Source organism: Salvelinus namaycush, chromosome 16 (genome assembly GCF_016432855.1).
Source record: "Salvelinus namaycush isolate Seneca chromosome 16, SaNama_1.0, whole genome shotgun sequence".
Taxonomy (NCBI): Eukaryota; Metazoa; Chordata; class Actinopteri; order Salmoniformes; family Salmonidae; genus Salvelinus; species Salvelinus namaycush.
The window spans coordinates 28611116-28637644 of record NC_052322.1 but is presented as its reverse complement, the minus strand read 5'-3'; the positions used below and the strand labels follow the sequence as shown (position 1 = coordinate 28637644).

Sequence of the window (26529 nt, the reverse complement as noted above, 5' to 3'; positions counted from 1 at the left end):
AGAAACTAGAGGAACTAGCGTTTTGACAGTATTATTGCTTTTGCCACCCTTATGTCTCCATTGACTCTTGAGTGCCCTTGAAGTAATAACAGGTAAGTTACATACTAAGAATTTAAGAAAAACATTAAGGTACAGAAAGGATAAGTATTGTTACTGTGATGCCCTGGAATGTTGTACATGGATCTGGGTTTGGACATTGTAGACTAATGCATTATGATCCAGAAACATGATATCAAATCACATACAGCACCAGTCAAAAGTTTGGACAAACCTACTCATGGAAGGGTTTTTCTTTATTTTTACTATTTTCTACATTGCAAAATAATAGTGAAGACATCAAAACTATTAGATAACAAATATGGAATCATGTAGTAACCAAAAAAGTGTTTAACAAATCAAAATATATTTTTGATTTTTCAAAGGAGCCACCCTTTGCCTTGGTGACAGCTTTGTACACTCTTGGCACTCTCTCAACCAGCTTCACCTGGAATGCTTTTCCAACAATCTTGAAGGACTTCCGGCATATGCTGAGCACTTGTTGGCTTCTTTTCCTTCACTCTGCGTTTTTATTTAACCTTAAGTCAGATAAGAACACATTCTTGTTTACAATGACGGCCTACCCCGGCCAAACCTGGACAACGCTGGGACAATTGTGTATCGCCCTATGGGACTCCCAATCACGGCCAGATTTGATACAACCTGGATTCAAACCAGGGACTGTAGTGATGCCTCTTGCACAGAGATGCAGCACCTTATACCGCTGCGCCACTCGGGAGCCCAAACCATCTCAATTAGATTGAGGTCAGGTGACTGTGGAGGCAAGGTCAGCAATTCAACCATGAAGGCCTGATTCACGCAGTATACTCTGAACAGTTGATGTTGAGATGTTTCTGTTACTTGTTTACTGTTGCTCTGTGAAGCATTTATTTGGGTTGCAATTTCTGAGGCTGGTAACTCTAATGAACTTATCCTCTGCAGCAGAGGTAACTCTGGATCTTCCTTTCCTGTGGCAGTCCTCATGAGAGCCAGTTTCATCATAGGGCTTGATGGTTTTTGCGACTGCACTTGAAGGAACTTTCAGGGTTCTTGAAATCTTCCAGATTGACTGACCTGCTTGTCTTAAAGGAATAATGGACTGTCGTTTCTCTTTGCTTATTTGAGCTGTTCTTGCCATAATATGGAGTTGGTCTTTTACTAAATAGGGCTATCTTCTGTATACTACTACCTTTTCACAACACAACTGATTGGGTCAAACGCATTAAGAAGTTAAGAAATTCCACAAATAAACTTTTAACAAGGCACACCTGTTAATTGAAATGCATTCCAGGTAACTTAATTGAAATGCATTCCAGGTAACTACCTCATGAAGCTGATTGAGAGAATGCTAAGAGTGTGCAAAGCTGTCATCAAGGCAAAGGGTGGATACTTTGAAGAATCTCAAATATAAAATATATTTTGAATTGATTAACACTTTTTTGGTTACTCCATGATTCCATATGTGTTATTTCATAATTTGATGTTTTCATTGTTATTCTACAATGTAGAAAATAGGAAAAATAAAGAAAAACTCTAGAAGGAGTAGGTGTGTCCAAACTTTTGACTGGTATAGTTGATGTTTGGGGCCACCCTGCACATAACGTCAGCAGACTGTGTTTGATGGTTTGAGAGGAAGATTTTGTAAAGTTAATGGCACTTCCTGTTTCAACACAGCCACCACCCTCGGCAGTTTCATAACATAGTCTCTGCACAATGCTTTAGAGAGGCTTAGGTCAGAGGCTTTGTATTCCAAACACCTCTTGACGCTTTCAGAGAAGGCTTTTCAGGATCTATCAGTATAACCTGCCTGATCACTGGTAAAACGTTCCCTGACTGTAGTGTGTGTTCCCTGACCAACTACCACAAACATGTACAATCTCCCTGTGGAGCTGGAGAAGAGTCACGCTTGCAACTAAACATATCAAGTCAAAGTTTATTGGTCGCGTACACAGATTTGCACGTTTTAAAGCAGGTGCATGTTACTAGCTCCATCAGTGCAGTAGAATGTCTAGCAAATGCAATACAAATACACAAATAATCTAAGACAAAATCAAGGAATGGCAGAATGAGTCCAATTAAAAATCCAAGGAGACACGTATATTAGAGTGAGCAGTGTCAGAATCCACAAGAAAAATATAATTATGTGGTGTGTATAGACAGTACAGTTGAAGTCGGAAGTTTACATACACTTAGGTTGGAGTCATTAAAACTCGTTTTTCAACCACTCCACAAATTTCTTGTTAACAAACTATAGTTTTGGCAAGTCGGTTAAGACATCTACTTTGTGCATGACACAAGTAATTTTTCCAACAATTGTTTACAGACAGATTATTGCACTTAAAATTCTGTCACGAATCCCGCCGAAGATGGTGCCTCTTCCTGTTCGGGCGGCGCTCGGCGGTCGTCGTCGCCGGCCTACTAGCTGCCACCGATCCCCTTTTCGTTTTCATTTAGTTATGTCTGATTTGTTGCACCTGTTTCGTGTTTAGGTTTGGTTGTGGGCTATTTAAACCCAGTAGGCCGGCCGGCTTTTGTGCGGGCTTGTTTTTCTGTTTGTGGTGTTTGATTATTCTTGTGGTTTCTGTTCCTGATTCAGTTTCGTCCTGTTTGTTGGACTGGGACTTTACGCGCCCTTGTGTGTGTGGCGTGACCGTCTCTCTGGTTGTGTTGGAATATTAAAGATCCACATCTTTTTGAACTACCCTGCTCTCTGCGCCTGACTCCTGCACTCACTACTTATTGAAGCCGTGACAAATTCACTGTATCACAATTCCAGTGGGTCAGAAGTTTACATATGCTAAATTGACTGGCACACACATTAAACAGCTTGGAAAATTCCAGAAAATTATGTAATGGCTTTAGAAGCTTCTGATAGGGTAATTGACATCATTTGAGTCAATTGGATGTGTACCTGTGGATGTATTTCAAGGCCTACCTTTAAACTCAGTGCCTCTTTGCTTGACATCATGGGAAAATCAAAAGAAATCAGCCAAGACCTCAGAAAAAAAATTGTAGACCTCCACAAGTCTGGCTCATCCTTGGGATTCATTTCCAAACACCTGAAGGTACCACGTTCATCTGTACAAACAATAGTACGTAAGTATAAACACTATGGGACCACGCAGCCGTCATACCGCTCAGGAAGGAGACGCGTTCTGTCTCCTAGAAATGAGCGTACTTGTAAGAGGTGCGTACTGGCGGCAGAGAAGTCAGGCGCAGGAGAGCAAAAACTGTGTTACAACGGAGCAGTTTAATAATAAAAACCACCGGAAACAGAACAAACAATCAATGGGTACAAAATCCGTCGCACACCAGATAAACGTGCACATGCACTGACAACAAACTATTCCTGACAAGGACATGGGGGGAACAGAGGGTTAAATACACAACATGTAATGATGGAATTGAAACCAGGTGTGTGGGAAGACAAGACAAAACAAATGGAAAATGAAAAATGGATCGATGATGGCTAGAAGACCGGCGACGCCGACCGCCGAATGCCGCCCGAACAAGGAGAGGAACCAACTTCGGCGGAAGTCGTGACAGTACTTTGGTGCCGAAAAGTGAAAATCAATCCCAGAACAACAGCAAAGGACCTTGTGAAGATGCTGGAGGAAACTGGTACAAAAGTATCTATATCCACAGTAAAACGAGTCCTATATCGACATAACCTGAAAGGCCGCTCAGCAAGGAAGAAACCACTGCTCCAAAACCGCCATAAAAAAGCCAGATTAAGGTTTGCGACTGCACATGGGGACAAAGATTAAACTTTTTGGAGAAATGTCCTCTGGTTTGATGAAACAAAAATAGAACTGTTTGGCCGTAATGACCATCGTTATGTTTGGAGGAAAAAGGGGGAGGCTTGCAAGTCGAAGAACACCATCCCAACCGTGAAGCACGGGGGTAGCAGCATCATGTTATGGGGGTGCTTTGCTGCAGGAGGGACTGGTGCACTTCACAAAATAGATGGAATTATGATGAGGTAGGAAAGTTATATGGATATATTGAAGCAACATCTCAAGACATCAGTCAGGAAGTTAAAGCTTGGTTGCAAATGGGTCTTCCAAATGGACAATGACCCCAAGCATACTTTCAAAGTTGTGGCAAAATGGCTTAAGGACAACAAAGTCAAGGTATTGGAGTGGCCATCACAAAGCCTTGACCTCAATCCCATAGACAATTTGTGGCCAGAACTGCAAAACTGTGTACGAGCAAGGAGGCCTACAAACCTGACTCAGTTACACCAGCTCTGTCAGGAGGAATGGGCCAAAATTCACCCAACTTATTGTGGGAAGCTTGTGGAAGGCTACACGAAACGTTTGCCCCAAGTTAAACAATTTAAAGGCAATGCTACCATGTACTAATTGAGTATATGTACACTTCTGACCCACTGGGAATGTGATGAAAGAAATAAAAGCTGAAATAAATAATTCTCTCTACTATTATAACATTTCACATTCTTAAAATAGATTGGTGATCCTAACTGACATAAGACAGGGAATTTTACTCGGATTAAATGTCAGGAATTGTGGAAAACTGAGTTTAAATGTATTTGGCTAAGGTGTATGTAATCTTCTGACTTCAACTGTATATCATTTGGAAAAGAAAATGGTATGTACAGTAGTAGGTATATTAGGATGAGTTATGTTGAGAATACAGTATACAGTTGAAGTCGGAAGTTTACATACACCTTCACCAAATACATTTAAACTGAGTTTTTCACAATTCCTGACATTTAATCCTAGTAAAGGCACAATCAACTTAGCGTATGTAAACTTCTGACCCACTGGAATTGTGATACAGTGTATTATAAGTGAAATAATCTGTCTGTAAACAATTGTTGGAAATATTACTTGTGTCATGCATAAAGTAGATGTCCTAACCGACTTGCCAAAACTATAGTTTGTTAACAAGAAATTTGTGGAGTGGTTGAAAAACTAGTTTTTAGACTCCAACCTCCAACCAACTAGACTCCAACCTAAGTGTATGTAAACTTCCGACTTCAACTGTACATACACAGTGAGTAAACAGTATATGAAGTGTATATGAAGTGGCCAGTGTTCAATGTCTCTCTATGCATGGGGCATTAGTCTTAAGGTGAGGGGCAGAGTACCGGGAAGGTACCTTGCTAGTGATGGCTGTTTAACAGTCTAATGGCCTGGTGATAGAAGCTGTTTCTCAGTCTCTCGGTGTCATGCAAATCATGCAGTCTTTTATAGCACTCTCTCCTGACTGTGCCTTTAAGAGATATAGGCAGCATGCATATTGTCACGTTCCTGACCTTATTTCCTTTGTTTAGTCTTGTTTAGTTAGTCAGGACGTGAGCTGGGTGGGCATTCTATGTTATGTGTTTCTATGTTTGGTTTAGGGTTGTCAACTAGCCTGATATGGTTCTCAATCAGGGGCAGGTGTTTTAGGTTTCCTCTGATTGGGAACCATATTTAGGTAGGCTGTTCTCACTGTTTGTTTGTTCCTGTTCATTGCGTTCTTCATTGTCTGTATGTTCACATGTTCAGGTCTGTAGCGTCGTTAGTTTCATTTTCTGTTTATTGTTTTTTTCATGTTTTTTCATGTTTCCAATAAATATGGAAACATACCACGCTGCGCTTTGGTCCTCCTCTCTTCCACCTAACGACGAGCGTTACACATATGTTGTTGACACTCTGAACACTGCCTTGGGGTGGTAGAACATGAAATAACAGCTTACCTATACATCATGCTCTGCATCCTGAGCACAAGCTTAGCTACATCAGTAAATTAAGATTATATGACACAGCACATGCAGATACTATTGAACATTAAGTCATTATTTTGATTGACATTGAACATTTGACAATGAACTGATATAGATATGGACTTTTAACACAATGCATCTCTGCAATATAGAATCAAACATGTATGTTGACAATCACAACAGATAACTAACATTATTCTTCCTTCAACAAATATAAAGTTAGGTATGAAGAGGAACATGTTTTTAGATGTTTTTTTTATTTGTTAACAATTTAAACAATAAATATACAATAGTTTATTTAGCACAGATAATGTTAATATCTTTCAATATAAAAGTTTCCCCAAAGGTGTATCTATTTGCTTATAGGAAGGTCATAGAATAATATTATTCTGTTTCAATGTACATCCTTGGCACATTGCATGGAGTACAAGGCTAACATTAATCTGGGGCTGTCAAGGTTTGTGTGTCTCGTTGAAGTGTTTGTATCTGTGTCTCTTTTTGATACATTCTTTCTTTCATACTTTCTTTCTGTGTCAAAAAATATGTGGACATAATATGAATGTCAAGTATTCTGAACTTTCTAATAAGTACCCAAGTACCATACAGTAAGACGCCTCCATTACCCTCAGTATTCAGAAATGAGTCGCTTGCACTTCCTAGAGAGCAGAGGGAGATAGAGAAAGACAGGCAAGGGAGAGCAAGAGAGAGAGAGAGAGTGGGGAGAAAAGAGGAGAGGAGAGAGTGTTATACCATGGCTGGTTTGGTTATAAATAGTTAACAACTATTTAAAGGCAAAAGCTCCACTCAGGGTCACGCACATTGTGGACCACTCTTGTATAGTCACATAGATGTTTGGGGCCACCCTGCACATAACGTCAGCAGACTGTGTTTGATGGTTTGAGAGGAAGGTCTTGTAAAGTTAATGGCACTTCCTGTTTCAACACAGCCACCACCCTCGGCAGTTTCATAACATAGTCTCTGCACAATGCTTTAGAGAGGCTTAGGACAGAGGCTTTGTATTCCAAACACCTCTTTGACGCTTTCAGAGAAGGCTTTTCAGGATCTATCAGTATAACCTGCCTGATCACTGGTAAAACATTCCCTGACTGTAGTGTGTGTTCCCTGACCAACTACCACAAACATGTACAATCTCCCTGTGGAGCTGGAGAAGAGTCACGCTTGCAACTAAACGCTAAAACAGAGCTGCCAGCAACCAACACCTAAACCCCACAAAACCAAATGTTTGAAAATAACAATTTGTGTGTATAAACAATATAAACAGGTTCACATTATTTTAGTAAAATAATGTGAGTGTGTTTGTGTGTGTGTATATTTGTGTACACATGCTTGTGTGTGTGTGTGCACGTGTCATGCCCATGTGTGTTAGTATGTTTCACCTCGTCATCTTTGTTAATCTTGGCCCTGTCTGTCTGACAATGAAGCACTGCATCGTGGATTGAGGAGAAGAGACATGCTTTGCTGACTTTCTCACTGAAGAACCCTCCACTCTCCAGGTTCTCAATAACACCAGCTACAGAAAGAGAGAGAGCGAGAGAGAGAGGAGGGAGGAATGGATGGAGAGAGAGTGAGTGAGTGATGTGATCTAACATTCATAATTATGGTTAATCAACATTCTTAACTACATAAACATTGACCACTTTAGTGATTTTGCCTGTATAATCAGTAATGATAAGCAATTTCCCCAATTACATAAGAGAATGCAAGTAAATAACACGGAAAACATGATGGGAAACACAGAAACAACTACAGGAACGCCCACTATTTTCAGCACCCAGGGTATGCATGTTACAGTGCTGTATGTTTAGCATGGAGGTCTTGGTAATAGTACATGGAAAATGTAACACTCACTCTGACATCCACACAGGACTACCTCTACACCGATATCACCGTAGTCTCTTTGGATCTGAAGTAGCACCAGAGAGGTCAAAGGTCAGGTCAGAGAGAGCGAGAAAGAGACTGCTCCATTCATTTTGCTTGAATTGTGTCTCTCATTTTGGCAACATTGCATTTTATCAGAGAAATAGAGAGAGATAGAGAGAAAGAAATAGAGGTAGAGAAAGAGCAAGGTGAGCTGGCAGAACAGGTTAAAAGGTTGAGTAAGATGGATATCAGTGCATACAGACGACTCACATTGCGTAGAGTCTTGACGCCCACAGTATCCAGGAAGTTGACTGGACTCAGTTCCAGGATGATGGCACGAGGAAGGGTGGAGTCAGGTTTACTCCCTTCCTCCACTGTGGCCACACCATTCTCCACCTCGTTCTCCGAACTGTCTGGCTCGCCTTCCTGGACAGGACAAGACATGGATGGATCATTCATAAGACACTCACCCAACACATTACCTGCATATTAATCCAATACTCTCCTAACACATTGACCATATTATTGGATTTCATTGGAGATATACAAACAGACTGGAAGGATCTCTCTCTCTTCAGTGTCACTCCTCCTCCTCACCCATTCCTGTGCATTCTTCTTTGCGTCCTTCTTGGCTTTCCTGGCCTCTTTCTTTTCCTTCCTCAGTCTCTTGGCCTCTGCTTTCTTCTTTTGGGAGATGAGCTTGGTGATGTCAATCCCACTCTGGAGACACAATAGCAAGGGAGTGAGACATTCTATCATGTTTTTCTATTCCTGCCTTGGAACATGACAGCATAACGGGGTTGTAGAGAGGAGAGAGGAATGGATGCCATCTTAACAATGTCTGTCATGCTCTCCATACGCACACAGCAGAATGTAAGCAAAACAGGTCAGGCATTTTGCCAATTTGTCAAAGTATTGTTGTGTAGTGCATAGTAATTCCTGTGACCTCACCTTCTCTGCCAGGGCGTCTTGGTACATCTCAGCGTTGGCAAAGTAGAGGGTCGCAGAGGAGCGGAAGATCACCACACCAGGGATCTCATTTACCTGAGAGACAATGGTCATTTATATCAATGCTCTTATTATAATAAAGACTAACAGGGAGGGGGGCTGGAAAAATGTTTGCCCGTGCTACAGATGTCTGTATGGGTCCGCTAATACAGGACTAGTAAAGGCCCAGTGCAATACTTTTGGGGAAAAAAATATACTTTTATAAATCATTTGTATTTATTTATGTTTTTTTCAGTGGGTTTTGCATCACCCTCAGCACCCCTAATTCCCGCGGCTATGATTGAAACAATACAAAAGTGGTTACCCTGCCTTTTTTTTTTAAAGCTGAGGGATAGGCGTGGAGAAATGTATCCACTCTCAAATTCATAGACAGAGCGATGGATATCAAAAGTATAGTTTTAACCATGTTGAGGCTATACTGTGTTTGTTTACATTTACATTGTTTACAAACATTGGAGTAAAACAAGCTAATATTTTGGGTTCTGATCGGTTACGACAGTTAAGGCATTTATAAATTATATTCTTCTAGAATCAATGGCTGTATATCATTAATTTATAAGTCCAAAAATGGATGTTGCAACTAATGATTCTAGTATTAAGGATAGGATTGGGGGAGGGGAAGCTGATCCTAGATCTGTATCTAGGGGAAACTTCACCCCAGACACTAGTTGAAGTACACCTTACAACTGATATACTGTAGAAAACCAAAGTGAAACACCTCCACAGACATAGACCTGATACCTACAAGTTAAAGACTCCCTCTTGATTGAGTGGCTGTATGATTAGAGAGTAACTGAATACGTACTGTATGTTTTTATATCTTGTTGCCATGGACGCATACCTGATTATAGTTCTCCACTGGTCTGTAGATGTCAGTCTCAGGGACCTGCCCTAGGAGGGAGTACTTCGGCCTTAAACGGACAAATAGACAGATGTAGCGATTTAACACACGATTTATTACACAATTTGGTATGTTTTTTCAAAGATAGTTTCATAAGTGGAGCAGATATGACATCTAGTCTCTTTTAAATCTGTTAAAATGACTTAAGAGTGAATGGGTGGTTTAATGATGTGTGGGGTAGATCCAAATGAGTAGTGTTGGATGTTTGTGGTTAGGTGGAGTTTGTCTGGGATAGTTTTGTGTGTGTGTTAGCGTGTACACTCCAGTGTGTGTGTGTGTGTGTGTGTGTGTGTGTGAGAGAGAGCGGTTGTGTACTCACAGCTGGGTCCTGAAGATGACCGTGAGCATGGAGAAGGCAATGGAGGCTGCCAGGCCCATGTCAGGGTTGAAGAGCACGGTCAGGGTCAGAGTTGCCACCCACACCAGCTAGGGAGAGAGGGAGGGGGGCAGACAGGGGAAAGTTAACACACATCCAAACTCTCTCACTTTACCCCTGAGACTTCTGTTTCTACTATAGGATCATATTACCTCTGTGAGGAAAAAACAATTAAATAAAATCTATCTCATCCTCCCCTCATCCCCCTGCCCTCTTTCTCCGCTCTCCTCCTCCATCCCTCCAATATATCCCCCTACCCCTCCTCCCCCTGCCCTCTTTCTCCGCTCTCCTCCTCCATCTCTCCAATATATCCCCCTACCCCTCCTCCCCCTGCCCTCTTTCTCCGCTCTCCTCCTCCATCTCTCCAATATATCCCCCTACCCCTCCTCCCCCTGCCCTCTTTCTCCGCTCTCCTCCTTCATCTCTCCAATATATCCCGCTACCCCTCCTCCCCCTGCCCTCTTTCTCCGCTCTCCTCCATCTCTCCAATATATCCCCCTACCCCTCCTCCCCCTGCCCTCTTTCTCCGCTCTCCTCCTTCATCTCTCCAATATATCCCCCTACCCCTCCTCCCCCTGCCCTCTTTCTCCGCTCTCCTCCTCCATCTCTCCAATATATCCCCCTACCCCTCCTCCCCCTGCTCCCTTTCTCCGCTCTCCTCCTCCACCTCTCCAATATATCCCCCTACCCCTCCTCCCCCTGCCCTCTTTCTCCGCTCTCCTCCTCCATCTCTCCAATATATCCCCCTACCCCTCCTCCCCCTGCCCTCTTTCTCCGCTCTCCTCCTCCATCTCTCCAATATATCCCCCTACCCCTCCTCCCCCTGCTCTCTTTCTCTGCTCTCCTCCTCCATCTCTCCAATATATCCCCCTACCCCTCCTCCCCCTGCCCTCTTTCTCCGCTCTCCTCCTTCATCTCTCCAATATATCCCCCTACCCCTCCTCCCCCTGCCCTCTTTCTCCGCTCTCCTCCTCCATCTCTCCAATATATCCCCCTACCCCTCCTCCCCCTGCCCTCTTTCGCCGCTCTCCTCCTTCATCTCTCCAATATATCCCCCTACCCCTCCTCCCCCTGCCCTCTTTCTCCGCTCTCCTCCTCCATCTCTCCAATATATCCCCCTACCCCTCCTCCCCCTGCCCTCTTTCTCCGCTCTTCTCCTTCATCTCTCCAATATATCCCCCTACCCCTCCTCCCCCTGCCCTCTTTCTCCGCTCTCATCCTCCATCTTCCCCTGCTCTCTCTCTCCCCCTTCTATCTCCCTCTCTCTCTCACTCACTCACCATATCCACTTTATTGCTCTTCCACAGAGTTGGGATGTCCATGAACTGCTTCATCATGCCATTCAGGTTCACATAGATGATGGCTGCCAACACGGCCTGGTGGACAGAGAGACAGCCACCAATCACAATCACACACAGAACCACCTCAGTCTATTAACTAACAGCCAATAGAATGGTACCTTTGGCAGCTCTTCAAAGAGAGCCCCAATCCACAGCATGATGACCAGAATCACCATGGCTGAAAGAGCACTCGCCACCTGGGAGGGAGAGGGAGAGAGAGATGGATCATTGAGGGTTAAAACAGACAACAACCAGGCCCTCCTGTAATTCCGTAATGTTGTGAATATTGAGCCCTGTCTGTTTAAATGATGAGCTAGACAACTAATTATTTGTGTTTTAATGAATCCACGTGGGTGTGTGATGTGGGTTTTAATTAACGCTTCAAGTGTTTTTTAATGAACCCACTTATCAATGCAACAGAATAATGTATGACTACTGTCATAATGAGAAGAGTCTGTACCTGAGTCTTGCCCCCAGTGCTTTCCTGTACCATGGTGCGGGACATGGAGCAACTGATTGCAAAGCACTGAAACACCCCTCCAATGGAGTTGCTGAGACCCAGGGCTATCAATTCCTAAACCAGGTAGAGACCACTTTCTTCAGTAAATAGGGGAGTGAATAGCACAACCAGTCATTCACAAGCAGTGCATGCCACACATTACAACAACCACACCCAGAGAGATTTCCAATTACATAGTCATTGACAATGTTTTTACCTGGTTGCTGTCAACTTTGTAGCCATATTTTAGGGCAAAGATCCGTCCGAGGGAGATGGCAATGCCGTAGCCAACCACAGACAGAGCGAAGGCATCACCTATCACCTTCCCAAATAGAGAGGCTGTAGGCATTACAGGGGGCTGTAGACTAGGGAAGAGAAACAATGGTAACTGTTATTCTCCTTGACAAGGATATCTTTGTGTGATCATGTTGTGTACTGTAGTTTGGTGGTTGTATAGCTAGGTATAATAGCATCTGTATGAGTGGTTGTGTAGTTAGACTACGTGACTGAGTATCTGGGATGTGGGCTGTTATGGCTGTGCATGTACTGTATGTTGTTTTGTATCTATGTGGTTGTGTATCTATGTCGTTGAATAGCCCCTGCGATGTGCAACTTTTCAGGAAAGTTAGGAACCAATATACACAGGCAGTTAGGAAAGCAAAGGCTAGCTTTTTCAAACAGAAATGTGCATCCTGTAGCACAAACTCCAAAAAGTTCTGGGACACTGTAAAGTACATGGAGAATAAGAGCACCTCCTCCCAGCTGCCCACTGCACTGAGGCTAGGAAACACTGTCACCACCAATAAATCTGGGATAATTGAGAATTTCAATAAGCATTTTTCTACAGCTGACCATGCTTTTCACCTGGCTACCCCTACCCCGGTCAACAGCCCTGCGCCCCCCACAGCAACTTGCCCAAGCCTCCCCCATTTCTCCTTCGACCAAATCCAGATAGCTGTCACGATCGTATAATAACTGGACCAAAGCGCAGCGTGATCTGGGTTCCACATCTTTATTTACTATGTGAAACTCAAAGCAAAACAAAACAATAAACGAACAAACGAAACGTGATGAAAATGCAGTGCTCACAGGCACTACACAAAAACAAGATCCCACAAAGCACCAAGGGGAAATGGCTGCCTAAATATGATCCCCAATCAAAGACAATGATAAACAGCTGCCTCTGATTGGGAACCATACCAGGCCAACATAGAAATATAATTACCTAGATGACCCACCCTAGTCACACCCCGACCTAACCAACATAGAGAATAAAAAGCTCTCTATGGTCAGGGAGTGACAATAGCTGATGTTCTGAAAGAGCTGCAAAATCTGGACCCCTACAAATCAGCCGGGCTAGACAATCTGGACCCTCTCTTTCTAAAATTATCCCCCGAAATTGTTGCAACCCTATTACTAGCCTGTTCAACCTCTCTTTCATATCGTCTGAGATCCCCAAAGATTGGAAAGCTGCCGCGGTCATCCCCCTCTTCAAAAGGGGAGACACTCTAGACCCAAACTGCTACAGACCTATATCTATCCTACCCTTCCTTTCCATGGTCTTTGAAAGCCAAGTTAAAACTTCTTAGGGATAGGGAGTAGTATTTTCACGTCCGGATGAAAAGCGTGCCCAAAGTAAACTTCCTGTTACTCAGGCCCAGAAGCTAGGATATGCATATAATTGGTAGATTCGGATAGAAAACACTCTAAAGCTTCTAAAACTGTTAAAATAATGTCTGTGAGTTTACAGAACTGATTTGAACCATCCAGGGGAAAAAAAATTGAGGTCATGGTTTCCGTTGGGTTTCTATGGGAAGCCCTATTTAATAGGAATCTGGTTGCAGTTCCTATGGCTTCCACTAGATGTCAACAGTCTTTAGAAATTGGTTGATGTTTTTCTTTTGAGATATGAAGAAGTAGGGCTGTTCATTGTAAGTGTCATTCCAAATGGACTCTACTGTTTGATGCGCATGAACTGGAACGTGCTTCACGTTGTTTTTATATGGTATTGAACACAGTATATCCCGTCTTAAATTTAATCGATTATTTACGTTTTAGGATACCTTAGGTTGGATTAGCAATTTTGTTTGAAATGTTTGGACCAAGTTTACAGGTAACTTATTAGATACTTTGTAGTCATGTTGGGCGAGTTGGAACCGGTGTATTTCTGAATCAAACGCGCCAAATAAATGGACATTTTGGGGATATAAAGAAGGACATTATCGAACAAAAGGACCATTTGTGATGTTTCTGGGACATTATGGAGTGCCAACAGAAGAAGATCTTCAAAGGTAAGGCATTTATTATATCGTTATTTCTGACTTTTGTGTCGCCACCTGCCTAGTTGAAAATTATTTTCATGTGTTTGTATGCGGGGCGCTGTCCTCAGATAATCGCATGGTCTGCTTTCGCCGTAAAGCCTTTTTGAAATCTGACACTGCGGCTGGATTAACAAGAAATTAAGCTTTATTTTGATGTATTATACTTATATTTTCGTGAATCTTGAATATTGATATTTCTGTAGTTTGAATTTGGCGCTCTGCAATTTCACTGGATGTTGTCAAATCGATCCCGCTAAAGGGATTGGCGCGCGGAGGGATCCATATGTCACGACTTCCACCGAAGGTGGCTCCTCTCCCTGTTCGGGCGGCGCTCGGCGGTCGTCGTCACCAGTCTACTAGCTGCCACCGATTCCTTTTCCCTTTTCTGTTGGTTTTGTCTTTATTGTTTTCACCTGTACCTTGATTGTGGTTAATTCGGGGCTATTTAAGCCTTCAAGACCCGCCTGCTTTTTGCGGGCATATTTTCTTTTCTGTCAGTGGAGGTTTGTGTTTTGTTCCATTACGGATTGTTTGGTGTCCCGTTTTGTGGTCATTTGTGCCTGTTGTTTTTGGCTTGACCATTTTTGGAAAAAATACGTCCTTTCTGGAACCTCTGCTCTCTGCGCCTGACACCGCACCCACCACTCCTAGCTAACGTGACATCATAACAGGTTTAACAAACAGATCACCGACCATTTCGAATCCCACCATACCTTCTCCGCTATGCAATCTGGTTTCAGAGCTGGTCATGGGTGCACCTCAGCCATGCTCACGGTCCTAAACGATATTATAACCGCCATCGATAAGAGACAATACTGTGCAGCTGTATTCATTGACCTGGCCAAGGCTTTCGACTCTGTCAATCACCACATTCTTATCAGCAGACTCAACAGCCTTGGTTCCTCAAATGACTGCCTCGACTGGTTCACCAACTACTTCTCAGACAGAGTTCAGTGTGGCAAATCGGAGAGCCTGTTGTCCGCACCTCTGGCAGTCTCTATGGGGGTGCCACAGGGTTCAATCCTCTGGCCGACTCTTTTCTCTGTATACATCAATGATGTCGCTCTTGCTGCTGGTGATTCTCTGATCCACCTCTACACAGACGACACCATTCTGTATACTTCTGGCCCTTCTTTGGACACTGTGTTAACTAACCTCCAGATGAGCTTCAATGCCATACAACTCTCCTTCCGTGGCCTCCAACTGCTCTTAAATGCAAGTAAAACTAAATGCATGCTCTTCAACCGATCACTGCCCGCACCTGCCCGCCCGTCCAGCATCACTACTCTGGACGGTTCTGACTTAGAATATGTGGACAACTACAAATACCTAGGTGTCTGGTTAGACTGTAAACTCTCCTTCCAGACTCACAATAAGCATCTCCAATCCAGAATTAAATCTAGAATCGGCTTCCTATTTCGTAACAAAGCATCCTTCACCCATGCTGCCAAACATATCCTCATAAAACTGACTATCTTACCGATCCTTGACTTCAGCGATGTCATTTACAAAATAGCCTCCAACACTCTACTCAGCAAATTGGATGCAGTCTATCACAGTGCCAAAGTGCTTTTGTGCTTTTGTCACCAAAGCCCCATATACTACCCACCACTGCAACCTGTATGCTCTCGTTGGCTGGCCCTCGCTTCATATTCATCGCCAAACCCACTGGCTCCAGGTCATCTATAAGTATTTGCTAGGTAAAGCCCCGTATTATCTCAGCTCACTGGTCACCATAGCAGCACCCACCCGTAGCACGCGCTCCAGCAGGTATATTTCACTGGTCACCCCCAAAGCTAATTCCTCCTTCGGGCCGCCTTTCCTTACAGTTCTCTGCTGCCAATGACTGGAACGAACTGCAAAAATCACTGAAGCTGGAGACTCATATCTCCCTCACTAGCTTTAAGCACCAGCTGTCAGAGCAGCTCACAGATCACCGCACCTGTACATAGCCCATCTGTAAATAGCCCATCCAACTACCTCATCCGCATACTGTTATTTATTTTGCTCCTTTGCACCCCAGTATCTCTACTTGCACACTCATCTTCTGCACATTTATCACTCCAGTGTTTAATTGCTATTTTGTAATTATTTAACCACTATGGCCTATTCATTGCCTTACCTCCCTTATCCTACCTCATTTGCACACACTGTATATAGACTTTTTCTATTGTATTATTGACTGTATGTTTGTTATTCCATGTGTAACTCTGTGTTGTTGTTTGTGTCGCACTGCTTTGCTTTATCTTGGCCAGGTCGCAGTTGTAAATGAGAACTTGTTCTCAACTAGCCTGCCTGGTTAAATAAAGGTGAAATAAAATAAAACATTTTTTTTTAAATGTATCTGTGGTTGTGTATCTATGTGGTTGTGTATCTATGTGGTATCTCTGTGTGTATAATGCTCCTCTCCTCACCCAGAGGGGATCTCTCCCACCACTTCCACTCCATACTTCCCCTCCAGGTTGACCTGCCAGGAGATCACCGTGGCGATGATGATCTGACAACAGACAGACAGAAGAAGAGATTAATTCAATGTTTGAATCCACATTCAGTAGTAGTGGACATTATACATTATTTCTAGATAATTATTTGTAAAAAAAAAATCTGCTATTAAAGTCAATGTTGTCAGAGAGAGATAGAGAGCAACTTTTTTCACAGTTGGAACTTAGATTGAATAAAATATACTCTATCCATAGATAATTGTTACAGTACCTTGTTGTACTTTCATAAAAATAATGTTTGGCTGTTTATGTGGTCAAAATAAAGTTACTATATTTTTGTTCTACTTTAACAGTGTTCCTCCTACTCCACTTCATTATCCATTGTTTATGCACAACAATTGTATCTCAATGCCATTCATTTGGTCTAATATTCACGGTGGGAACTAATCTGTTTATCCTCTGTTGGGTGTAGGAGGAGTGGGACTGTGACTCACCCCTAGCAGCTCTACAGGAATGGGTACTGGCAGCTTTTTGCCCAGGTAGGTGTTGAGCTCCTTGACCATGATGAGGCCAATGATGGACACCAGGCTCACCACTAGGGTGCCTATGTTGGTTTCTGGCAACAGATAGCACACCTCTATCACCGTCTACACACACACAGAGACAGAGACAGAGAGAGAGAGAGAAAGAGAGAGAGATGGGCATCAGGACATGGGACAGGACACATGCTCGAGTATATGCATTTGCCTGTGTGTTTGTAGTACTTACAAAGATCAGGGCGAAGGATCCGCTGTGGCGTTTTGGACTGATACCAAAGGTGTACTTGAGCTGAGAGACGATGACGTGGATGGCTGCTCCGGTGGTGTACCCTCTGACCAGGGGCTCAGACAGGTAGGTCACCACAAAGCCAAACTGAACCAGGCCCAGGAGCATCTACACACACATTCATACACACACACACGGGAGAAGCTGTCATACAATCTCTGCTAATTTAACAAAGGGTCGTTTTGAGACGGTAGTTTGGAGACGAGTAATGATGAATAACTTTGCCTGAGACCTAAAGACTTTCTAGGCTTTAGCTCAGCAGGCTAACAGTCTTGTGGCATGCAGTTGAAGTTCAGTCAGATTTACCTGGAAGAGGCCGGACAAGAAAGTAACGGCAGCAGCCACTTTCACCCGCTCCGTGTCTCGAGCCAAAACATCCACCATACTCTGATTGGTGGCGTTAACATACATCATGAAGTTAGTGTCTGGGGCCAAGCGTTCTGTCACTCCCCCGATCATCACACTCATCACTGCATATGTACCTTAGAGAGGTTAATATACAGTAAAGTAGTTAGTTTGAAATTAATGTTCTGACTAGGCAAAACATTAGTGTTGTGTTCACTGGATGGCAAAATAAGGTAGTCATCTCGGGTCCTACTAATCACCCCATATAACTCCAAACAGGTACCCAAAAGAACCCAAAACAACACCAAAGTACCCAAAACAACCCCAAAGTAACCAAAATGACCTTAAAACACCCCAAACAACCAAAAAAGGTACCCAAAACACCACAAAAGTACCCAAAAGAACCCCCAAAGTACCCAAAACAATCCAAAAGTACCCAAAACAACCACAAACAGGTACCCAAAACTACGCAAAAGGTACCCAAAACAACACAAAAGGTACCCAAGAGAACCCCCCCAAAGCTACCCAAAACAACCAAAAACAACCACAAAGAACCACAAACAGGTACACAAAACAACCCATAAGTACCCGAAAGAACCACAAACTGGCCAGCAAAACAACACAAAACAACCTATAAGTACCCGAAAGAACCACAAACTGGCCACCAAAACAACACAAAACCACCCAAATGATCAGTTAGTTCACTTTTGGTTTGGTTTGTGCTATATTGGGTTCAGGATTCTATATTCTATATTATCACGATAGCAGAGATAATAAAAAAGTATGACTGAAATGTTTGTGCATGTATAGGTTATTTGGGGTTCTTTAGGGTAACTGTTTTGAGTTGTTTTGGGTTGTTTTGGATTGTTTGGGGTGATTAGTAGGACCCATGGTCTCTGTGTGTGACATCAAACATTAAACATGGTTTGTACTCTCTACATAGCAAAGAACTTACCCACAGAGATGTGTTTGGACGACCCAAAGATGAAGTAGATGAGGATGGGGTAAAAGGAAGAGTAGAGACCAAACACTGGGGGCACTGCTGCTAGCAGAGCATAGGCCATCCCTACAGTGACACAACATATATTCATATTCAAAAGTTACTCAAAGATGGTTATTATATGTTTATTAAAGTAACAAGGCAATAATACAAGACACATAAAAGTATGTTTTAAATACAGAGGTTATATTTAGTCAGGCAATCAGACCTTGTGGTAGGTGCATGATGCCCACACTGATGCCTGAGATCAGGTCTCCGATGGCGTTGTCTCTGAGGGAGTAGCGAGGCAGCCAGGAGAGGACAGGAACAGACGACAACATACAACTCTTCAGCCTGGGGCCAGAACACCTGGGAGAGAAGAGACACACACATATACACACATATGCTCACACACACACACACACACACACACACACACACACACACACACACACACACACACACACACACACACACACACACACACACACAACACACACACTGAGACTCAGAAAAGCTAACACTAATGAGACATATGTAGGTCTGTGGTTATAGAGGGTACAGAGATTTGCCTCTAATGTTCTACTGTTTGATGAGAGCACCTGGTATCGATTACCAGTTCTAAAGTGTTAACCCTGGTATGATAACAGTAAATTGAGTACCGATAATCTCTTAAAGCCCTGAAACAGGCACACAGGACCTACTGAGACATACAGGTGTAGGATCTTAATAATTGACATTTCCTGTTGCGGCATAATCATTTTCCTGCTGTAGCAAACATGCTCAAATTAAGATCCTACATCTGTAGGGGGAACTAAGAGACACACAGATACCTTTAGACACACTGTGCAACACTAGGATACACTGAGACTGTCCAGGCATTACAGATGGTAATATATATTTTACTGTAGTAAAACGTTACCAGCTAAAAGTTTGTAATCAGATTACAGATACTTTTGAAAAATTGGATGATTACTTCTTGGATTACTTTTAGGGAAGGGAAAGGGTATACCTAGTCAGTTGCACAACTGAATGCATTCAACTGAAATGTGTCTTCCGCATTTAACCCAACCCCTTTGAGTCAGAGAGGTGCGGGGGGCTGCCTTAATCGAAGTCCAAATCATCGGCACCCGGGGAATTAAGTTCAGAAAGTCTGTTTCCTCAATGACATTCAATTCAGAATTTTTTTAATTTGCAAGTTTGTTCCACCTGAAGGAGTCTGATGATAAGTCAGAGATCCCTATGATGACATACCAAATGCATTTGATGGATTCCTCTCAAAGTGATGGTTCAGAACTTTGTATAATTTCAGACAGTAGAATGTGGTGTACAGCAGAAAAACATGTTTTTTTCCCCCTAAATTTTGGCAATTCATATGATATGTTGCGAATCCAATTCGTAAAATATGCTACGAATTTGTTGTGCTTAAAACTTCTTCTTAATAGGGGGCGCTATTTTCACTTTGGGAAAAAATTGTGCCCAAATTAAACGACCTCGTACTCTGTTCTAGATCATACAATATGCATATTATTATTACTATTGGATAGAAAACACTCTGAAGTTTCTAAAACTGTTTGAATTATATCTGTGAGTAAAACAGAACTCATTTGGCAGCAAACTTCCAAACAGGAAGTGAAAATTCTGAAAATGGGGCTCTGTGTCAGGGCCTGCCTATTCAACTGGCTTATATTTATGGATCTGTATGCACTTCATACGCCTTCCACTAGATGTCAACAGGCAGTAGAATGTTGAATGGGGTGTCTAGCTTGATGTGAGACCGAATGAGAGCTTTTGAAGTGACAGGTCCGCCCTATTGGCAGTATTCAACTGCGCACCAGGGAACCCCACATTGTCTTCTGAAATGCGTTAGGTATACACGACGAAATGCTCCGGCTCGGACTTTATTGGATACATATGAGAAAAACATCATAAAGATGGATTTTCAACTGAGTTTGACCAGTTTATTCAACGTTTATTGTGAATTTTGGAATTTTTCGTTCCATGCGCCAAGAGTTCTTGGACATGTGCGCTCCACATGGCTAGCCAAAGTTGCTAATTCGACAGAAGAAATGGACATTCTAAAACAAAACAACGATTTATTCTGGAACTAGGACTCCTTGCACTACATTCTGCTGGAAGATCATCAAAGGTAAGAGAATATTTAGGATGTTATTTCGTATTTTTGTGGTTTATGTTGGCTCCAACAAGGCGGAGAATTGGTGGGCGCTGTCTCACAATATTGCATGCTGTACGTTGTACTAAAGTTATTTTTTTTAAATCTAACACAGCGGTTGCATTAAGAACCAGTGTATCTTTCATTTGCTGTACAACATGTATTTTTTAGTAAAGTTTATGATGAGTTTTTTGGTCAGATTACGTGACTGTCCAAAATTTCTCCAGACAATTTGGTGCATTATGGCTACGTATTCACAATGTAAAACCATGATTTGTAGCTCTAAATATGCACATTTTCGAACAAAACATAAATGTATTGTATAACATGATGTTATAAGACTGTCATCTGATGAAGTTGTTCAAAGGTTAGTCATTAATTTTATCTCTATTTGTGGGTTTTGTGAAAGCTATGTTGGCGGTGAATAAATGGCGTTGTGTGTTTGGCTATTGTGGTGAGCTAATATAAATATATATTGTGTTTTCGCTGTAAAACACTTAAAAAATCGGAAATATTGGCTGGATTCACAAGATGTTTATCTTTCATTTGCTGTACAACATGTATTTTTCATAAATGTTTTATGATGAGTATTTATGTATTTCACGTTGCTCTCTGTAATTATTCTGGCTGTTTTGGTGCTATTTGTGACGGTGGCTGCAATGTAAAACTACGATTTATACCTATAAATATGCAAATTTTAGAACAAAACATAAATGTATTGTATAACATGATGTTATAAGACTGTCATCTGATGAAGTTGTTCAAAGGTTAGTGATTAATTTTATCTCTATTTGTGGGTTTTGTGAAAGCTATGTTGGTGGTGAATAAATGCCGTTGTGTGTTTGGCTATTGTGGTGAGCTAATATAAATATATATTGTGTTTTCGCTGTAAAACATTTTAAAAATTGGAAATGATGGCTGAATTCACAAGATGTTTATCTTTCATTTGCTGTATTGGACTTGTGATTTCATGAAATTATATTATATGATATCCCTGTGGCGCTAGGCTAGGCTATGCTAGTCAGCTTTTTTGATGAGGATGATCCCGGATCCGGGAGGGGGGGGGGGGTCCGTAGAGGTTTTAAGATCACAGACTGCATCTTTAAGGGGAAAGTAGTCCAAAAGTAACTGAAAGTAATCAGATTACATTACTGAGTTTGAGTAATTCAAAAGTTGCGTTACTCATAATTTTGGAAAGGTAACTTGTAACTGTAACCGATTACATTTACAAAGTAACCCACCCAACCTTGTGCATTATTATACTTAACAATACTCACTCAATAGTGAGTCATTTCTGAGACACAGCATTCTAGAGACGTCAACACTGAACACTGTTTTGTCACAGTTTAATTTCATATTAGTTTTTTTTCTCAGTTGTATGCAAGGTTAAAGTAAGGTTATCACCTTACCTCACTGACTCTCTGATTTTTTCAGAGAAAGGGACTTTAACATCTGATTTCTCAGCCAACTGGTCCACTTTTCCCTCATCCAGCACCTCTCTGTGCACGTAGTAGCCCACACGCCTTCTCTCCTCCATGGTTGGGCCTGTGTGATCTGCTAGAGTCCCGTATGGGTAGAGGTCACCTCTGATACTTCCTTCAACCTTGCCTCTCCCTGTGCTATGATGTGTTGTGATCTTATCACTTAAATGTCTTATGTCTCTATAGAAACTGGCTTCAGGTTGATTCTCAAGGATCAGTTGTGATATCCCACTTGTCGTAGTTTCAACTTGTGGAAAGATGTTTCTCTCCTTCAATGCCGGTTTGTCCAAATATGGTAATCCAAATGCTTGATGAATCTGTCCAAACTGTCTGAGCCTTTGTACGACTTTGTTCCAGTTAGAGAGGATATTTTTTATGTTATTAATCCCTTTGAGATTCACTGTGTTGCCACACTCTTTTCCTCCTTAGCCTTCTCTGTTACTGAGTATTCCCGCTTGTCCAAGTATCTTGACAGTGGACCTTGAAGACAAAACAGAGATATAGTCGTGGAGGTGGGGAGGACTGAGGAGGAGAGCAAAGTCCCAGTCAATCATTTGTCACAGCTGAGATGTACAGCCAGGCATGGGGTTGGACGTTGGAGCTTCAAGCCAAGGCAGTGAGACAGCAGGTCTTTAGAAAGAGACATATGAGGAGCCTTATCTGGGCCTGATTAGATAGAGGACATCATTCAGTCGAGTCAGGGATATTACCATTGTTTTTGCTTACCCTGTGTGGATGGTGTACGACCAGGTTGTGTGCACAAACTGATACGGCCCCAATAATGATACTAGGGGACCTTGAGGAATAAATAATGAACCTGTTGGGTTGGAGTTTGTTGGACATTCTAATGTTAAAAACCAAACCTCTTTTGGAACAGGTTATTGTTGGTCATTGTCAAAGGAAATGCCTAAAACGGCGATCCTGGATGACCTTTCAACTTTGCCCTCCAGTTCACCCCTCTTGTGGAGTCCCTAATATGTAACTATATTTATGCTCTCTGCTAGACTTATCTATGGGCAGTTATTCTGTCCCTCCCTTTGCAGTCAAGTTAAACTATAGGTTGTATTCTTTTCCCTCCCTCTTCTGACATGGAGTGGATATTTAATATTTATTAATATTTCATTTCTATCTGAAGCTTGATGATATATGTTGAAACAATATTACTTTCTTTAGTATTCAAAAGGTTCACATAGAGTTAAATAGAAGTGTTGACTTCACAACTTTGCATTGGGAAAAGACTCCTAATGATAAGTAATCTAACAGGGGTGTTGCCCCTGTCAATCATTAAAAGTAAACCCACCGTTGTGAAAACTGTGTGTGTGTGTGTGTGTGCGTGTGCGTGTGCGTGTGTATGTGTGTGTGTTGGAGTGTCAGTGTGAGTGTGCAGAGTCCTATTTGGTCAAATTCTTAATTTTGTGTATGTATTCTTAGAAACAAGGGTGGCTCAACTTACCCCACTCTCCCCTATGAAACATCAGGTTGACATTTATTGTCATCAGTCTTATCCTGGAGGTAAAACTGAGCGGTTTCCCAAGCTGCAAAGTCAAAATTCACTGTATTGTAAAAATTCATGAAAACAAAAATGTGCTTTTTGGTCTTAATTTAAGGTTAGGGTTAGCAGTGTGGTTACAACATGATATCACAGGATAACGTCAGCTTGGTTTAATTCAGTTTTTAATGTCACAGTAGTGGACGCTTTTCGCAATACATTACAGTCAATGGGAAAATATGAATGTCACAGGGTTGACGTTTTTCTCATTTATCTGTCTCTCACTCTCTACCTCCTCTTTATCCCCCTTCATTCTCTTCTCTCTCCCTCCATCCTTTCCCTGCCTCCCCCTACTCTCATCTCTCTCTCCTCTCTCTCCTTCTCCCTCCTCTCTCTCAGACAGACAGACAGACAGACAGACAGACAGACAGACAGACAGACAGACAGACAGACAGACAGACAGACAGACAGACAGACAGACAGACAGACAGGCAGACAGGCAGAGAGACAGTTAGCCAGGCAGAGAGACAGAAAGACAGTTTCAAGTCAATAAAAACAAAAATTGACCAATATCCTCTTCAGAATTGATTCAATAATTCATAACAAGGCTCTTAGTTTTCTAGAACTGCAAGACCATTGTGTCCAATGGAGGTCAAAAACGCTTTGAAACCACCCCTACGATGTTAAGTCACTTCAATGTACAGCTTCCTGGGGACACTGTTTAACGATACCCTGTCTTTCAAATCTTTACGTTAAGAATTGACCGATAGATGAGAGAGGTTGAGGAAGGACAGGACTAAAAACAAAAACAGAACTATTGTAAAATAGATTGTGTCCGTAAAATGTATATAGTATGTATAAGCTGGAAGTAGAAGCCTAAGTGTTGTTGTTCATTAGTTTACTCCAATTAGTGTAGTGTTGGGTTAGCGGAAAATAATGAAGGAAATTATATTTTTAAAATGTGAAAAATATGTATATACACATATATACAGTTGAAGTCGGAAGTTTACATACACCTAAGCCAAATACATTTATATCAGTTTTTCACAATTCCTGACATTTAATCCAAGTATAAAATTCCATGTCTTAGGTCAGTTAGGATCACCACTTTATTTTAAGAATGTGAAATGTCAGAATAATAGCATAGAGAATTACTTATTTCAGCTTTTATTTCTTTCATCACATTCCCAGTGGGTCAGAAGTTTACATACACTCGATTAGTATTTGGTAGCATTGCCTTCAAATTGTTTAACTTGTGTCAAACGTTTTGGGTAGCCTTCCACAAGCTTCCCACAATAAGTTGGGTGAATTTTGGCCCATTCCTCCTGACAGAGCTGGTGTAACCGAGTCAGGTTTGTAGGCCTCCTTGCTCGCACACGCTTTTTCAGATCTGCCCACAAATTGTCCATGGGATTGAGGTCAAGGCTTTGTGATAGCCACTCCAATACCTTGACTTTGTTGTCCTTGAGCCATTTTGCCACAACTTTGGAAGTATGCTTGGGGTCATTGTCCATTTGGAAGACCCATTTGCAACCAAGCTTTAACTTCCTGACTGATGTCTTGAGACGTTGCGTCAATATATCCACATAATTTTCCTACCTCATCGTGATTCCATCTATTTTGTGAAGTGCACCAGTCCCTCCTGCAGCAAAGCACCCCCACAACATGATGCTGCCACCCCCGTGCTTCACGGTTGGGATGGTGTTCTTCGGCTTACAAGCCACCCCCTTTCTCCTCCAAACATAACGATGGTCATTATGGCCAAACAGTTCTATTTTTGTTTCATCAGACCAGAGGACATTTCTCCAAAAAGTACGATCTTTGTTCCCATGTGCAGTTGCAAACCGTAATCTGGCGTTCTTATGGCAGTTTTGGAGCAGTGGCTTCTTCCTTGCTGGGTGGCCTTTCAGGTTATGTCGATATAGGACTTGTTTTACTGTGGATATAGATACTTTCGTAACTGTTTCCTCCAGCATCTTCACGGTCAAGGTCCTTTGCTGTTGTTCTGGGATTGATTTGCTCTTTTCGCACCAAAGCACGTTCATCTCTAGAAGACAGAACGCTTCTTCTTCCTGAGCGGTATGACGGCTGTGTGGTCCCATGGTGTTTATACTTGCGTACTATTGTTTGTACAGATGAACGTGGTACCTTCAGGTGTTTGGAAATTGCTCCCAAGGATGAGCCAGACTTGTGGAGGTCTACAATTTTTGTTCTGAGGTCTTGGCTGATTTATTTTGATTTTCCCATGATGTCAAGCAAAGAGGCACTGAGTTTGAAGGTAGGTCTTGAAATACATCCACAGGTACATCTCCAATTGACTCAAATTATGTCAATGAGCCTATCAGAAGCTTCTAAAGCCATGACGTAATTTTCTGGAATTTTCCAAGCTGTTTAAAGGCACAGTCAACTTAATGTATGTAATCTTCTGACCCACTGGAATTGTAATACAGTGAAATAATCTGTCTGTAAACAATTGTTGGAAGAGTTACTTGGGTCATGCACAAAGTAGATGTCCTAACTGACTTGCCATAACTATAGTTTGTTAACGAGAAATTCGTGGAGTGGTTGAAAAACGAGTTTTAATGACTCCAACCTAAATGTATGTAAACCAGGCTATGAGGGGTGGCCAGTCCTCTTCTGGCTGTGCCGGGTGGAGATTATAACAGAACATGGCCAAGATGTTCAAATGTTCATAGATGA

The 26529-nt window shown here is 42.1% G+C and overlaps 1 protein-coding gene across 1 annotated transcript; it reads right to left on the bottom strand.

The window, feature by feature from the left end:
- Window positions 1–6130: 6130 nt before the first annotated feature.
- On the bottom strand, window positions 6131–22617 carry slc26a6 (solute carrier family 26 member 6). The gene is made up of 19 exons (XM_039010150.1): window positions 22269–22617; window positions 18916–19055; window positions 18663–18773; window positions 17669–17844; window positions 17306–17470; window positions 17032–17184; window positions 16511–16593; window positions 11993–12140; window positions 11737–11850; window positions 11396–11473; window positions 11217–11312; window positions 9880–9986; window positions 9501–9570; window positions 8603–8695; window positions 8249–8371; window positions 7922–8077; window positions 7640–7694; window positions 7168–7301; window positions 6131–6426 (listed from the first exon to the last, which is right to left on the bottom strand). Exons 1-19 carry the CDS (start codon window positions 22394–22396, stop codon window positions 6403–6405), a joined length of 2154 nt encoding a protein of 717 aa, XP_038866078.1. The 5' UTR covers window positions 22397–22617; the 3' UTR covers window positions 6131–6402.
- Between the last annotated feature and the right edge of the window lie 3912 nt (window positions 22618–26529).